This window comes from Nilaparvata lugens, chromosome 1 (assembly GCF_014356525.2).
Source record: "Nilaparvata lugens isolate BPH chromosome 1, ASM1435652v1, whole genome shotgun sequence".
NCBI classification, from domain to species: domain Eukaryota; kingdom Metazoa; phylum Arthropoda; class Insecta; order Hemiptera; family Delphacidae; genus Nilaparvata; species Nilaparvata lugens.
The window spans coordinates 49,772,369-49,787,111 of NC_052504.1; the positions used below are offsets into that span (position 1 = coordinate 49,772,369).

Genomic DNA, 14,743 nt, shown 5'->3' on the forward strand with positions numbered 1-14,743 from the left:
AAAATTAAATAAGATAAGTAGAGGTCCTTAGAAGTGTACTCTAAATATTCATCTAATATGAAGCAAGTTCTGACTATAAATAGTAAATTAGGACTGTTACTAAAGCCGTTTAATTTTTGGATTAGCCAATAATTGGCGGGATTTTACAAATACTTTACTTCAAAATGTTCTAGTATATGATAGTTATACGTGAAATACTGTTTTTATTCAGTTCCTTTTTATTCACTCGCACTTTAAATTCTTAAATCCTCAATTTATGGCATTTTTAATAATTATGTAAAACACAAAGAATGGAATTTTTGATAAAAGTTGAAACAAACGTATTTTATTGGAAAATTCCAATTATTATTTTGGAAAATTCAGGACAAAATTAAACAATTGCCTTTATTGGTGAAAGTGAAGACAATTTTTTTCGATCACATTACTATTTATTGAAGTTTAAGAAATAGTTTTGCTCTAAACCTGTTGTCCTCTCTATCATTGTATAACATTTCTCATGAACTAATTAATCAATATTAATTTATTAAAGCCAATCACATTTTGAGTAATCTCCCCATATTTATTTATTTATTCATTTATTGTACAAAACACTTTAACCATAATATAATTATGACATTGGAGAAAAAACTAGGCTGAGCCTGTATTTTTTCTTCTCCAAAAATTTCGATACAATATTAATGTTGTCCAAAGGTTAAGGTTATGAATTGTAATGCATTGTGATATTAACTAGTGTAATCAATAAATGACCTGAGATACTCCAGCACGAGCCTGATGAGCCTTCTTCTGGTCGCCCCAGTTTCCAGTGGCCAACGAATACCTCAGCCCATCCGTGATTATCTTCGTCTTTATAGCAAGCTCCAGGTTGAAGTCTTTTCCTCTGTCGATGAACTTCTGTGCATACATTCTTACTTCCTTCATCAGGTTCTTGAATAAACTGAAAATTAAAAACGTTTCGTTGGCTATGTTACAAAGATTTGTTCTGCAAGATATTCACGCTGTTGGTATGCAAGATTTTGATAATTATGGTAAAGTTGGATTGGTTGCTGTCGGAAGTCATACTATAGCCTCCAAATGGTAATAAATGAGGTTATCATTTTTTTATAAATTATGAGGTGTGATGTTCAACTGTGAGGTTGAAAAATCAATTCATAAAAATATCTATAGTAAGCATCACTTCAGACAGTGTTGGTCTAATGTTTCCCGTTGATGTTACTGGTAAGGAATGATGACAAGAGAAAGAAATGGAAAAGTTGAAATATATAATACTCTTCTAGTCCTGATTTTTGTACATTGAGTGTATCATTTTATTATTGAACCACAAAGAATATTTCTTCAAAATTGAATTATACTGTACGTACAATATTATTATTCAACATATTGCTCCATTTCACAACTATCTAAAAGATAATTTTGTAGTTCATGAACTAGTTCTGTAAAGTGAATCAGTTCAATATTTTTTTGTAAATTCAACGTATTATAAAATCATTAATGCAAATTGTTTGTTCGTCTAGGGATTTGAAATTCAAATTGACATTTTGAAGAGTGAACTATTATAGGGCATCAGTTTGTTTTGCATTTCCTGAGTACAGTAAAACCTGTAAAAAGAAACCCTGTAATAAATTAATAATACGAGCAAATTGTTTGTTTTTCTCGGGGTTTGAAATTTAAATTGATCCTTTGAAGAGTGAAACTGGCACTATAGTACATGAGCTTGTTGTGTCTTTCCTCGAGCACAGAGTACAGTAACTGAACATGATGAAATAAATGAATGAATGAATGAATAAACACTTACCCCCTGAAAAGGAAAGCGAGCAGTGGTCCGGCCAGATCGAGTCGCTTGTTGCCGTAGTGATCGCGGTCGTCCAGCTCGCGACGACCCAGTGCTGCCAACAGCAGTCTGTGTACCATGTACCTGCAATACAACACTAATCAGTGCTGCCAATCGTCTTGCAACACAACATATTATCAAATACACAAATGTTTCTTTGCAGAATCTGCTTTGGATTATTGGACTTGTATCCTTCAAAATGTTTATCGGATTTTAAAGACGGGTGAAGTAGAAATAGCAAGTTACTGGCAGCCAGTCATTTTCACAACTCTAGTCTGAATAAAATAAGTTGATAGTTGAGCTACCAGTCGGCCAAATTTCAGCGTTGCAGAGTTGTGTGTAACTGAGACTTTCTCATGCAAGCCCTGAAGCTAAGTTGTCACACTGAATATGAGTTTGAATGAAAAAGATTCAATTTCACACAATCTGGCAACGCTGATGTTTTGTTGACTCGAAGCTCAAGTATCAACTTATTTTATTCAGACTAGAGTTGTAGAAGCAACACTCAAATCATTTTATTCATAGTATAGTTTAAAAGTATAATCAATACAGTAGAATAGTTGAAACAGTTAAATCTCAATTTAACCTAAGCTAAATTAGAAAGAGAAGAAGTTTAGGAATTTGCGTCTATTTTTTGTGTCTTATGGTATCCATTTGATAAATGGATACAAAAGTGGAGGTCCTGATGACCCTATTTGAGTTCATTCACAGTCAATGGAGAATACTCTTGTGCTTGATGTAATCACATATTTATTCAAAATGTATCTATATATAAAAGCGAAATGGCACTCACTCACTGACTCACTCACTCACTCGCAGAACTAAAAATCTACCGGAACAAAAACGTTCAAATTTGGTAGGTATGTTCAGTTGACCCTTTAGAGGCGCAGAAATCTTTTGGCAATATTTTAACCCTAAGGGTGGTTTTTAAGGGTTTAAAGTTCGTCTTTTAGCATGTATATTCTTCTTATTCTCTTAATTATAATTGAAAAATGTCCATACCATATGTTAATATAGAACTATAATCTAGAGAGAGTACCTCTTCGAAACAGTTGTTAACTGGTAACTGAATTAATAATTTTGTCAGGTTGGCATTAAGTGGAGTTGACTTTGTTAGGTTGGTACAAAGTTGAAGATTGAAATGCATTTATCGCGGAAAAATTGATTGGGCACTGCTACTTCAATCAGAGCTATTCCTGGGAATATTATATAACTAGCCGTCAGGCTCGCTTCGCTCGCCATATCCGTTTAGCCAGACGTTTAGTCTGGACCCCTGACTGGATCGTCCTAACATATGATAAAAATGAAAAATGCAGGCGAGCGAAGCGAGACTGCTGATCTCATTCTTGGACGATCCAGTCGGGGGTCCAGGGGGCAGAGCCCCCTGGCTAGACGGATATGGCGAGCGAAGCGAGCCTGACGGCTAGTATTTTATATAATGGCAAATATTTGATGAATCATAATGAATCTAGTCAAAAAGCCACATGTCTAATAATCATAATACAATACTCAAGGTTAATTACAAACGCAGTCTTTCTAAATTTGGGAAACTAGATACACACTTCTCTGGAAACAATTAAAAATACACAAGTATATAAAAACAATAGTTTAGAAGAGATAGATATCAAAGCTAAAGTATCAGCTGGGAATAGATGTTATTATGCTTTAAAAACTTTTATCAATTCCCGACTTATCTCAAGAAGGATAAAAGTGCAAGTTTACAACACTGTCATAAGACCAGCCGTACTATATGGTGCAGAAACCTGGGTACTTACTCAGAGGGACGAGACCATACTCAATGTCTGGGAAAGAAAGATCCTCCGAAAAATCTACGGACCCACCTGTAGTGATGGAGAGTGGAGGATCCGCACTAACCAAGAGTTACGAGAGCTCTACAACAACCCAGACATTGTAGTTGAAATAAAAATGAGACTTCTAGGTTGGTTAGGACATGTGGAGTGCATGGATGACTCAAAGAGCGCAAAGAAAGTCCACAGAATGAATCCTGGAGGAAGAAGACTGAGGGGAACACCAAGAATGCGTTGGATTGACGACGTGGAGAATGACTTGAGGCAGATGGGTATCAGAGGATGGAGAAGGAAAGCTCAAAATCGGGACGAATGGAGAGGCATATTGCAGGAGGCCAAGACCCTCAATGGGTTGTAGAGCCGAGGAGTAAAAAGTAAAGTTTAGAAGAGGCTAAGATTTGGTAGAAAAATTTCACGTACCCCAAGAAATAAGCCTTCTTAGTTTCACAAAAGTCGGAAACACCGACGTGTGGCAACATTTCCTTCTGCAGGATTTCACGTGCGTACTTGATTCGCTTCTCTTTGGTGACACCGGGCTTCGCGCCGCGAGTTCCGATGAAGTTCAGTGCAACATTCTGCTCCTGAATCACAAACGCCTCGTCCAGCGATGGCTTCACCTGCAATTCAAATCCACCCAATCAAATCACATTCAACGATTTGTTCTGTTTCCACTAAAAGGGTGCTTTTCAATGAATTCTGTTCAGTCGGCCAGAAAAGGATAGGAACCATTGGTTCGCATGGGAGTTGGCACACATTGGCAAAATGTAACTGTGTAAGGTATCCCATAAGAACCAGTATTACCTTACTGCCCGGCAGATTTATAAAACTTGGATCAGTCAAAGTGAAGATATTGTTTTTATTGTGTTGACTGATGAAGTATGTTTACCATATTAGACGAGGAATAGAATAGAATTACTGCCTTCATTCTTTCTCAAAGTGCAAGAATGGACAGTGTTATCTGTTCTAACTCCGCCAACTTATAAAACCATATCATATTATAGTAACTTAATTTTAAATTGAATTTAAAATTTTATCCATCAACAATTGATCGTTTGACAATGACATTTGAAGGCGGTGTCTGTGACACAATTTTTGACTTTGCAGCTTAATTTGGACTAGTTAGTAGGTGAATATATCAAAAGTGCGCATCTTTATCACCTCTGTTGAAGTTGAGAAACCGCTGAGTTGATACTTGTTGCAGCAATTAAAATTTCACCCCCTACATTGAAGGTGCTATAACAATGAAAGGGATACTTGGAATAGTGAAATAATACATCATTTCAAAGAGAATTCTATGCTCTATAAACCTAAGATAATCATCAGTTTTAATGATGCATTGTTGTAGAGTTATAAGCCCTGAAAGAGCAAAACATTGGATAAAAAACAGTTATTTTAACAATGTTACACCTTCAAGAGCGGATATTTCGGGAACTATTGGGAATACCACAAAATTTCACTGAACAAAAAGTGTAGAGAATTTATCAAGCTTCTTTTTTGAATAGTTAGTTATGTCGATTGAACGCATTGTTCTCAAGATATGAGCGTGGAAGTAAAACGCTGAAAAATGCAACTTTTAAACCACACTCATCCCCTTAGCACATGAGTTAGGAATGGGGACTTTTGATATGTTCTCCTCCCAACTAGTCTCAACAAAGCTGCAAAGTCAAAAATTTTGTTTAAAACATTCCCTCCAAATTCCTTTGTCAATTGGTCTATTGTTGCAAAAATGGAGATTTCACACTCAACATTAAAGCTGCTGAAAAAGGGAAATTCGTAAAAGTGTGAAACTATACATCAAATTGAAGAGAATTTAATGCTCTAAATAATAGTAAGCATGGATTTTTCTCATCGGTTTTTGAAAAGTTATAAGACCAAAAATAGAAAAAAATTGGTGGCAAACGTGTTTTTTCAAAAATGTCACACCTTCAAGAGCGGATATCTCGAAAACTAGAGGAGATATAAAGAAAGTTGTAGGATGAATATTGTAGAAAATTATGTAAGCTTTAATTTGTTATATGACAGTCAAGTTCTTAAGATACATAGTTTTTAAGTATTATGCGAGAAACCAAAAATCGGTACCTTTAAACCACCCCCACCCCCTTAGCACAGGGGGTAGGGGTGGGGACTTTTGATATGTTTACCTCCTTACTACCCTGAACAGAACTGCGGGGTCAAAAATTGTCTTCCCAACTTTTCCCTCTATACCCTTTTTTGAGCATTCATTGCCTGGAATACTCATAAAGGGGTGACTTAGGGGTTGTAACGCGAAAATTTTAAATAATGTAAACACCCATTGAGTAGTACATCATTTTAAAGACCTTTTTAAAACAAGAATGATGTCATCGATAAAATGTTCTATGATACTTGTATCCAAAATGGCGACTAATTGAAGTCTTAGTTTTCAAGGAAATGAGAGGTTGTAATTCAAATATTTTGAATGTAAACACCCATTGTGTGATACATCATTTTAAAGGTCTTTTCAAAAAGAGAAAGATGACATCAATAAAAATGGTCTATGATACTTTTATCCAAAATGGCGGCTGATTGAACTTTATCAATTTAAAATGTTTGAGTTACAACCCCTCATTTCCATAAAAACTAAAACTCCAATCATCCGCCATTTTGGATACAACTATCATAGAACATTTTTATCGATGCCATCTTTCTTGTTTTGAAAAGGCCTTTAAAATGATGTACTTCACAATGGGTGTTTACATTTAAAATATTCTGATTTTCTGTCGATCTGATCAGTATAGGTTTTTTTATAAGATTTATCAAGTGAGTTTTGAAATATTGTTTTCCAATTTCTTAAATTCAGTTTAAGAGTCTTATTTTTTATACAGGGTTTTTAGAATTTGCTCGAAATGCCGTCCACTGGCTCGGATACATGCTCTGAAACGATTTTTGATTGTGTGAACCATAGAATATTATTGGAAATACTAAAAACTGTACGTGTGAATGGTATAGAACTAAAATGGTTTGAATCGTATCTCATAGGTAGAAACCAGTGTGTTGAGCTTACCAAGGTGGATGGGAATGAAATAGTAAAAATTAAATCTCAAAAACTGGAGGTCCAGGCTGGAGTGCCTCAAGGCTCGATTCTGGGTCCCTTACTGTTTCTGTTGTATGTGAACCAATTACCAAAAGAGTTAAAAGATCACAGAGCTCTGTTGTTTGCTGATGACACATCGCTTATCTTTAACAATTATTTATTAGATAGTCTAGAAATAAATGCTTTTACTGGAGTACAGTCAATTGTCCAATTCTTGAAGCAAAGGCAATTAACAATAAATAGTAAGAAATGTCAATTCCTACAATTCAAAAGTAAATATAATTCAGTAGAGGATAGAGAAATAAATGTGTTTGTAGAGGAAAATGAATTAGACCAAGAAGAGAAAGTAGCATTCTTGGGAATTTTATTGGACAGGAAATTAACATGGCATCCTTACATTGAGAGGATATGTAATAAGATATCATCTGGGGTATTTGTCCTGCGGCAGCTTGCTAGGCTGAATGATAAAAAACTACTGTTAACTGCTTACCATGGACTTATACTATCTCATATTAGGTATGCTATTTTAGTATGGGGTAATTCATCTCAACAAAATATGGACAGAGTGTTTAAGATTCAAAAGAAGGCACTCAGATGTATAGAGAAAGTGAATAGGTTAGACTCTTGTAGGCCTTTATTTAAAAAGCTTGGTCTATTAACTAACTGTGCCATCTTTGTATGTATATGAAGTTGTAATGCATGTGAAAACGAGTGGTGTGATCCAGAATTCAGATGTTCATGAGTATAATACGCGAAACAGAGCAGATTATCATATAATGGGTCACAATAGTAGGTTATTTGAACAAAAACCAGATTATATTGGTAGGGAATTTTATAACAAGCTACCTCAAATCTTGAAAAGTAATGATGATTTGAAGATTTTCAAAAAACAAATGAAAAAATATTTAGTTGATAGAGCTTTTTATAGTGTACAAGAATTCCTTTCAAACCTAAACTAGGTTGAACTACTTAGTGTTAGAATTATTATGTAATAACATGACTTGTCTTATACTCCATGTGACTGGAGTCTTTAGGACGTAATCTAAAAAAAAAATAAATAAATAAAAAAAAACGGTTTTCCATTGACTGGAAAATTATTTGAAGTTTGGCTATGTTTTCTAACCTATGTTAATTGTATTCTTTTTTATATTTTTATTTTCTTTCTGAATGTATTGAAGTTTCTGTATTAATGAAAATAAAAAGCTTACTGTTAACAAAACTTTACCTAATTTTTCTCTACTCAAGTGAAATAAATTACAATTATTCTAAACTTATGCCAAGACCAAGAGGGTTTATGTAGCTTCAATTATTATTTGAAATGATCTAAAATAGCTTACAAATGACATGCAAAACAGACGGAGACTGTTGCATTATTGTGGCAGACTTTAGCCGCATGGCTTGGCATGCACTCTGCACTGCAACTAACCCCCAGCGGTGTCCTATCACTAAAGCTGCCAAATCTCAGTTAATATTGGTTCAATCTTAAAACGATAAATTTACTAATAAAAGTTATTCTTTTAAAAACCAACGGTTTCTGAATTATATAAGAAACAAAATTTTGAATGGCCGCCATTTTTTATGAATTTGAAAAATAATCATAATTTTTTGTAGCTTTGTCTAGTTGTTATAAATGATTGTGCAAAGTTTCAATTTCTTAAAAAGCAAAGCATTTGCTTAGAAAAGCAAGCATTTTGTTTTTTTTCTAAAAAAAAACAGTGTAACTGAAGACTTCCGGACAATTTAAATATGATAATTATGTTTCTTACCCAGGAACAATGCCCTAGATTATTGGTAGGGAGATCGTAAATACCCTTCATATGTGATTGTATTTTGATTAAGAATTTTTCTTTATTTATATTAATTTGTAATCTTCTGTAATTTTTTTTATTTTAGTAAAGGGTTGTGTGGGAGAAAGGACCTAGAGTCCTAACTCCGCCCTAATAAAGGAAAATAATCAATCAATCAGTAACGTTGGTTCAGAATTTTAAAAAAAGTAGTAAAACGTTACAATAATCAGCAAGTTACATAAACAACTCGCTCCTTAACCAAAGTCTCTAGCGAATGTGAGGAGCCTCCTCAAACTGTTTATGTATATTTGTTGTACACTGTAAACGAAGAAGAATAAAATTAAATTTCAATCAACCTACATGATATGCGTATACTTGAATATATACATAAAACATGATTGACAACGGGTATGCGTTATAAATTACCATTTCCATCATTTCTGGATCGTCGAAGTCATAGATGATGTGTTCCAGAATATCTCTGTCAGCCACAAAACCCAAAGCTCTGAACACAATCATAATGGGAATTTCTTGTTTGATGTACGGCAGGATGGCAATGATTCTTTGACCAATGGCCGATTTCTTGATGCTCTGAAAAATAAATAAGCAAACCGATTTAATACATCTATTTCAAACCACTTACAAACTATATAAATGCATGTAAAATTCTCAAAACATCAAATATTTATGGAAAAGCTAATTTTTGAAAACAATTTCCATTGGCAATAATAATTATAATTGTAATTCGTAATAATTGATATTGGTAATAACAATGTCATAACTCAAAATCCATAAAAATGAAATAATCGTCTCAAGAATTTATAATTCGGAAATATTATAATTTATTTTCTATCAATTTGAAATCTCTATCACTATTATCATTTTGAATTGATATATACCAAAATGTTCAACTATAAGTTCATATCTCACAAACTGATGAACAAAAAAGATACTGGTTTGAATTTCAGTACTATAATTATTAAATAAAGGATATCATTCAATAATCTTCAGTCAATGGTTTGTAACATGCTCAGGATAATTACTTATTACAATCTAGATTTAAGCAATCGAAAAAATAATCTGAACAAAATTTGTACAAATTTATGAATATGAATATAAATAGGAAAAACAGTTTTGAGATGAAATTGTTGTCTTGTGCTTTACCTCAAGAAAGTTATAGTAACAGTAACCGTACCGATACTTGGTGAAATGAACCAATATGGAACACATTTCTGACACGAATTCCCTCGGAGATGAGAAACTTTGACAATCATCCAGCCACTGGACAGCGAAGAGGACAAAACAAGTAAGTAGCAAGTAATAGAAAGTTGACAAGCTCACCTGACCACCCCTCGCCATCATATTGACCCACAAAGTTGACGTAGGCCGAGAAGAATGTTCCAAGCAAGATCTTATTTCAGCCTTGTAAGCATATTTGCCATCTTTCATGCTGAACACGTACACTGTGTTGGTGGCCATTTTTTCTTGAGCGATCAAAACCTGGTTGCAATAAAACATTCATCACAAAATTTGAACAGATTACATCAGAATATAAATACTGTATATTATGCTCATTCACTACAGCTCTTCAATATCTTAATACTAATTTGTGTTCATTTCTTATCAATTTTATATTTACAATAATCCATCTCCACCATTGAAAACTTTAAACAGCATGAACTATGAATATACTCACAACAACAATAGAGGAAAATTAAAGTCCTACTTAAATTAATTAAAGAATGATTAGCGAAAATATTAACGATGGAAATAGCTATTTATGTATTAAGAGCGTAATGCGCGACTTTATCGCTCGCGCAAAACAGTTATCACGCGACGCGAAGCGGAGCGTGATAATTTTGCAAGAGCCCAGCCTGTTAAATTACTTATATCGGCGGAGTTACAATTACCCACTTTTTAGGTTAAGATCTGACTTTTTGGCGAGCTGTTTACCATCAGCTGATTAGCGAGCGTAAAGAAACTCTTCTGCGCATGCGCAAATGATAAGCGAGCGTGAAGAAAATCTACTGCGCAAGTGCGGATGGTTAGCGAGCGAAAAAGTAGATTCTCCTCAGAAATAAGCTGTTTTACAAGGAGAATTGAGTATGTAAATTCTTTTTTTACGCGCAGTTGTAGAAAAATGTATTTTTATAAAAACTTCAAGTTAAAACTTACATATTTGGCTGAGAAGGCATACTCTGGTTGTGTTCCTTAGAACAGGTAAAGGTAAGAAAGAAATAATTTCAGTTATTTGAATGTTTTTGGTGTGTTACTGTGGTTACCGTTGTCTATTGGCATTGGGGTTGTGGTTGAGGACTGAAGATGTTATCACGAGAGACATACAGTTAAAGATTCGTTTATTCATTTGACTTAATCAAGTTTTAAAAACCCAATCCCAATAGACAACAGTATCTACACTAACACATCAAAAGCAACATACGTTAACCTAGAATTGCTTTTTTATTTCTACCTATTTTAAGGATCACAACTAGATGACTTCCTAACCAAAATATATATTTGTAATATGAGTAACTATTAGCTTCGCGTTTTCAAAAATAAGAGACTACTAGTCATTTAAATGTGTTGAGTTATAAGTGAATTAATAGTCACAGTTGGCAATGGAATAAGAAATTCATGAAAAATGATATTAAAATGTACAACAGACTACACAAATTCATAGTCTATCTGCAAGAATAGATTGCATAATATTCAATAGAGAATATGAAAATCTGCATTTCAGATTGCAGTGTCTTATTGGTATCAAATAGAGAATTCTAATGGACATTTACTATGCATGATTATGTTATCAAACAAAAATTAACAATATTTCATATTTATTTATATTATTCCACTTCAAGAACTAGAAACCATGCATTACTATGAAAACTATGTGATCTAACCTTTTCAGATCCGTTGATAATGAAGTAGCCGCCGGGATCTAGAGGGCACTCATTCAACTCAGTAAGATCACGATCTGTGAGGCCGCTGAGCAAACAGTACGTGGATCTCAGCATGATCGGAATTTTGCCTGAAAACAATAGAGTGCAATCATAGAACAAAACGAGGGGTTTCCTTATAAATAGAAAGATTATTCAATAAATTATCTGAAGAACAAAATATACTGTACGGTTTAGTGAGCTTTTGAAAATGGAACAAATCTCTCTCCCTAAGATTTATGTAGATACAACTACATTATTCATCGATATTCTAATTGCATGTCATCACCATATACATAAATATATGTATATAATAGTATAAATATAAATATATGTATATAGGTATAAATATATGTTATATTATGTATATAACATATACATATATGTATTTATGTTATTCTTCTAGGGTTTAAAATTCTTTAGTACAAACTTTGCAAAATTCATTGAACAGTAAACTATAATGTTATTTTAGTATGATTTATTGTACAAGCCAGCAATAATTAGATGTAATAATCTACATAATTATATGGAGAAGGTTGCTTCAATCTATCTCCCTTTGCCTCTTTCTGATTCTCTAATCACATTATTTTTTCATTAGTTTGAATTTTTCCTTGGTCCTCATGTTTAAAAATATTTAGGGCCGGTTTCCGAGCTCGGGATTCAGCCAAGTTCTAGACTTTAAACAGCTAGAGTCAGAAAACTGACTTTCCAAAACGGGGCGTAGTCGCAGTTTTTATCACAGTAGGTATTCACAGTTTTTATTTTCTCATTTCTATAATTGGAAACGTTTTTCCTTCACGATATTAAACTTTCCTAAATAATTCAAAATAGCTGGAACTTTACACTATTTTCTCTCTATTTTATTATGTGTTCAATTTTCTATTTTTTCGAAATTTAATTCAAACGTGACTATGACAATGACTACGACTATGTCCAGTTTCGGAAAGCCAATTTTCTGACTCCAGCTGTTCAAAGTCTAGAACTTGGCCAAATCCCGAGCTCGGAAACCGGCCCTTAGAGTCGACTTTATATTATAGAGTTGGCAAGATAAAGTTGATTTCTAAATCTTTTCAAGACTATAAATGTAACAGAGCTAGTACAATATAAATACAATACTTTCGATTAATATTACTAGGAATAATGAATGAAAAGTTAATGAAAAAATTAAAGTTAAAACCTTTTCACCAGTAAGAAAAAATACCAGGATGATAAAATAGTATCCTTGCTCAATAGTGCCATGTAATTTGTTAAAGGTGTTTATGGCTATCATTTGTTGTGTTTATATTGAATTTGCTTTTTTTCATTGCAATAAATGTGCAATTCCTTAGAGACGACGCGTCTCGAAACGCGCGTATCCAAGCAGGCGGCTCGTGACGCGTCGTTACAGCACATAACCAATAAATTCATTAGATTCGATTATTCATTGGATTTTTATGTTGCATGAGCATTATGGCGGCAGATGAATTAGAAGTGTTGGCTACTATATTGCTTTTACGATTTATATCTAATGAATCATCGAATCATTAATTTATAGGTTATGTGTTCAAGCCGCGGCGGCTCTAACCACGTGTTTCTAGACACGCGACTCGAGACGCCGCTAAGGAATTGCACCTTAAGTGTGAGTTTAATTTTCAATTACCTATGAAAGATTTCTGGTGTTGAGTCTCAACCGGCTCCTCTCCGTATTTGATGTGTGTTTTGAGAATGTCGACGTAGAGAGGTGCCGAGTAGGTGAGGTTGCGCAGGCGCGCTTCGTTGGGCATCATAGGCGATGGCGAACCGTCCTTCTCCCAGTGGGTCGGCTTCGACAGATAGATCTGCTCGAATTTCAGCAGAAAATGCGGCTGTCACAGAAAAAAAAATGAAATTAAACTTTGATTCATTGCATCCTTTCATTATTATGCTAATTTTTAAATATGCTTTATTCATCACTGATTATGAAGTAATTGATAATTGATACTGCAGAGCATGATTTTCAAAATCAACTCGATAAATCACTAGAATTTGCCGGCCAGATTAGCCGAGACGACTAAGGCGTTGCGCCATTCAGTCTGCTAGCTCGTCTACCTGGTCGTGGCTACCCATCGGTAGACATGGACGTTTGAACATCTCATCACCATCTCAGCCTATTACCCACGCACAACCTAAAATCTCATCAGTGGGCATTAGCCGCAATAAAATTAATTGTTTCTATACAAATTTGATTTCTCACATGTTATCCTCTTTAGAATTTCAACCCATTCGATATGGGTTCAAGAATTCGATATGATTTCACAGTTTGCTAATATTATTGCCAACAAATAATATTGTGTATTTATTGATAGATGAAAGTTTCAAGTTTTGCCCACATTATTGACCTAACTAATAGAAATGTACAAAATATAAATTACAAATATTGAACAGCAGCACAACTCATGATTATAAAATGATGATAATCATAGCATATAATTTATGTAACAGTATCCACTATCCTTAGCATATTGAAATTTATATACAATATAAAAAGAAATGGAAAATCACGTAGTTTAATTCATGAATCAGTTCAAAAAACATTGAAAATAAGAGGGAAAGGTATTCACTACAAAAGAATACATTATTCAATAGTTACAAAAAAGTTTGATATTTGTTATTTCTAAAGGTTATTATAACTTTGGAAGGAGAAAATCTTTGATCAATACAGAAAGTATAGGATCTATAGTAAATGAATTTTACTTGTATCAAAATAGTTTTTCATTGAGCTTGAATGCTACAATACATTTATCCAATTCATGCCTAGTTCTACTGTTTAATCTGAAATTGACAAAATCAAAAGGTATACGATTCAGTAGTCTTTTAGCTACAAAGACAAACTGCCTACAGTACACGTCCAACACTGTACGATCATTCTGAAAAGTAATGCTAGATGGTCTCAAATCATACATAGTCTCTCGAAGTCTGAAGTTGTTTTTGTTTTTTATTATATATAAGAGAAGACTCTTTGTATATAATTGTCTGACAGTTAATACTTCGAACTCATTGAAAAGATCACTGCTGGGGTAACGTCTTGGTTTGGAAGTAATTGATTTGATTAAAAATTTTTGTATGGTGAATAATTTATTGAGATGGATGTTTCTGGCTCCTCCCCAGGCTATTATACCATATTGCAGTACTGATTGGGCATAAGCAAAATAAACTAGACGAGAAATATCTTTATTCTTCAGCATACCAATATTGTGAAATTTAAAAATTAGATACCTCAATCTTCGACATATGCTATTTATCTGTATATCCCATCTAAGATGGCGGTCAAGAATTATGCCAAGGAATTTAGTTTTTGTAGCACTCGCTATTAT

The 14,743-nt window shown here is 33.7% G+C and overlaps 1 protein-coding gene across 2 annotated transcripts in view; it reads right to left on the reverse strand.

The window, feature by feature from the left end:
- LOC111045127 (DNA-directed RNA polymerase II subunit RPB2) overlaps positions 1 to 14,743 on the reverse strand; it is a 39,232-nt gene that overhangs the window by 11,916 nt on the left and 12,573 nt on the right. Inside the window, exons 1-7 of one of the 2 annotated variants that reach the window (XM_039435758.1) lie at positions 13,051 to 13,254; positions 11,376 to 11,503; positions 9,817 to 9,975; positions 8,902 to 9,066; positions 4,057 to 4,253; positions 1,793 to 1,912; positions 748 to 934 (exon numbers count right to left, since the gene is read on the reverse strand). In XM_039435758.1, the coding sequence (XP_039291692.1) occupies positions 748 to 934; positions 1,793 to 1,912; positions 4,057 to 4,253; positions 8,902 to 9,066; positions 9,817 to 9,975; positions 11,376 to 11,503; positions 13,051 to 13,177 (1,083 nt within the window). In that variant the 5' untranslated portion in view covers positions 13,178 to 13,254. Of the gene's footprint in view, positions 1 to 747; positions 935 to 1,792; positions 1,913 to 4,056; positions 4,254 to 8,901; positions 9,067 to 9,816; positions 9,976 to 11,375; positions 11,504 to 13,050; positions 13,255 to 14,743 lie in introns of those variants that run through there. The other variant, XM_039435755.1, reaches the window with a different exon arrangement.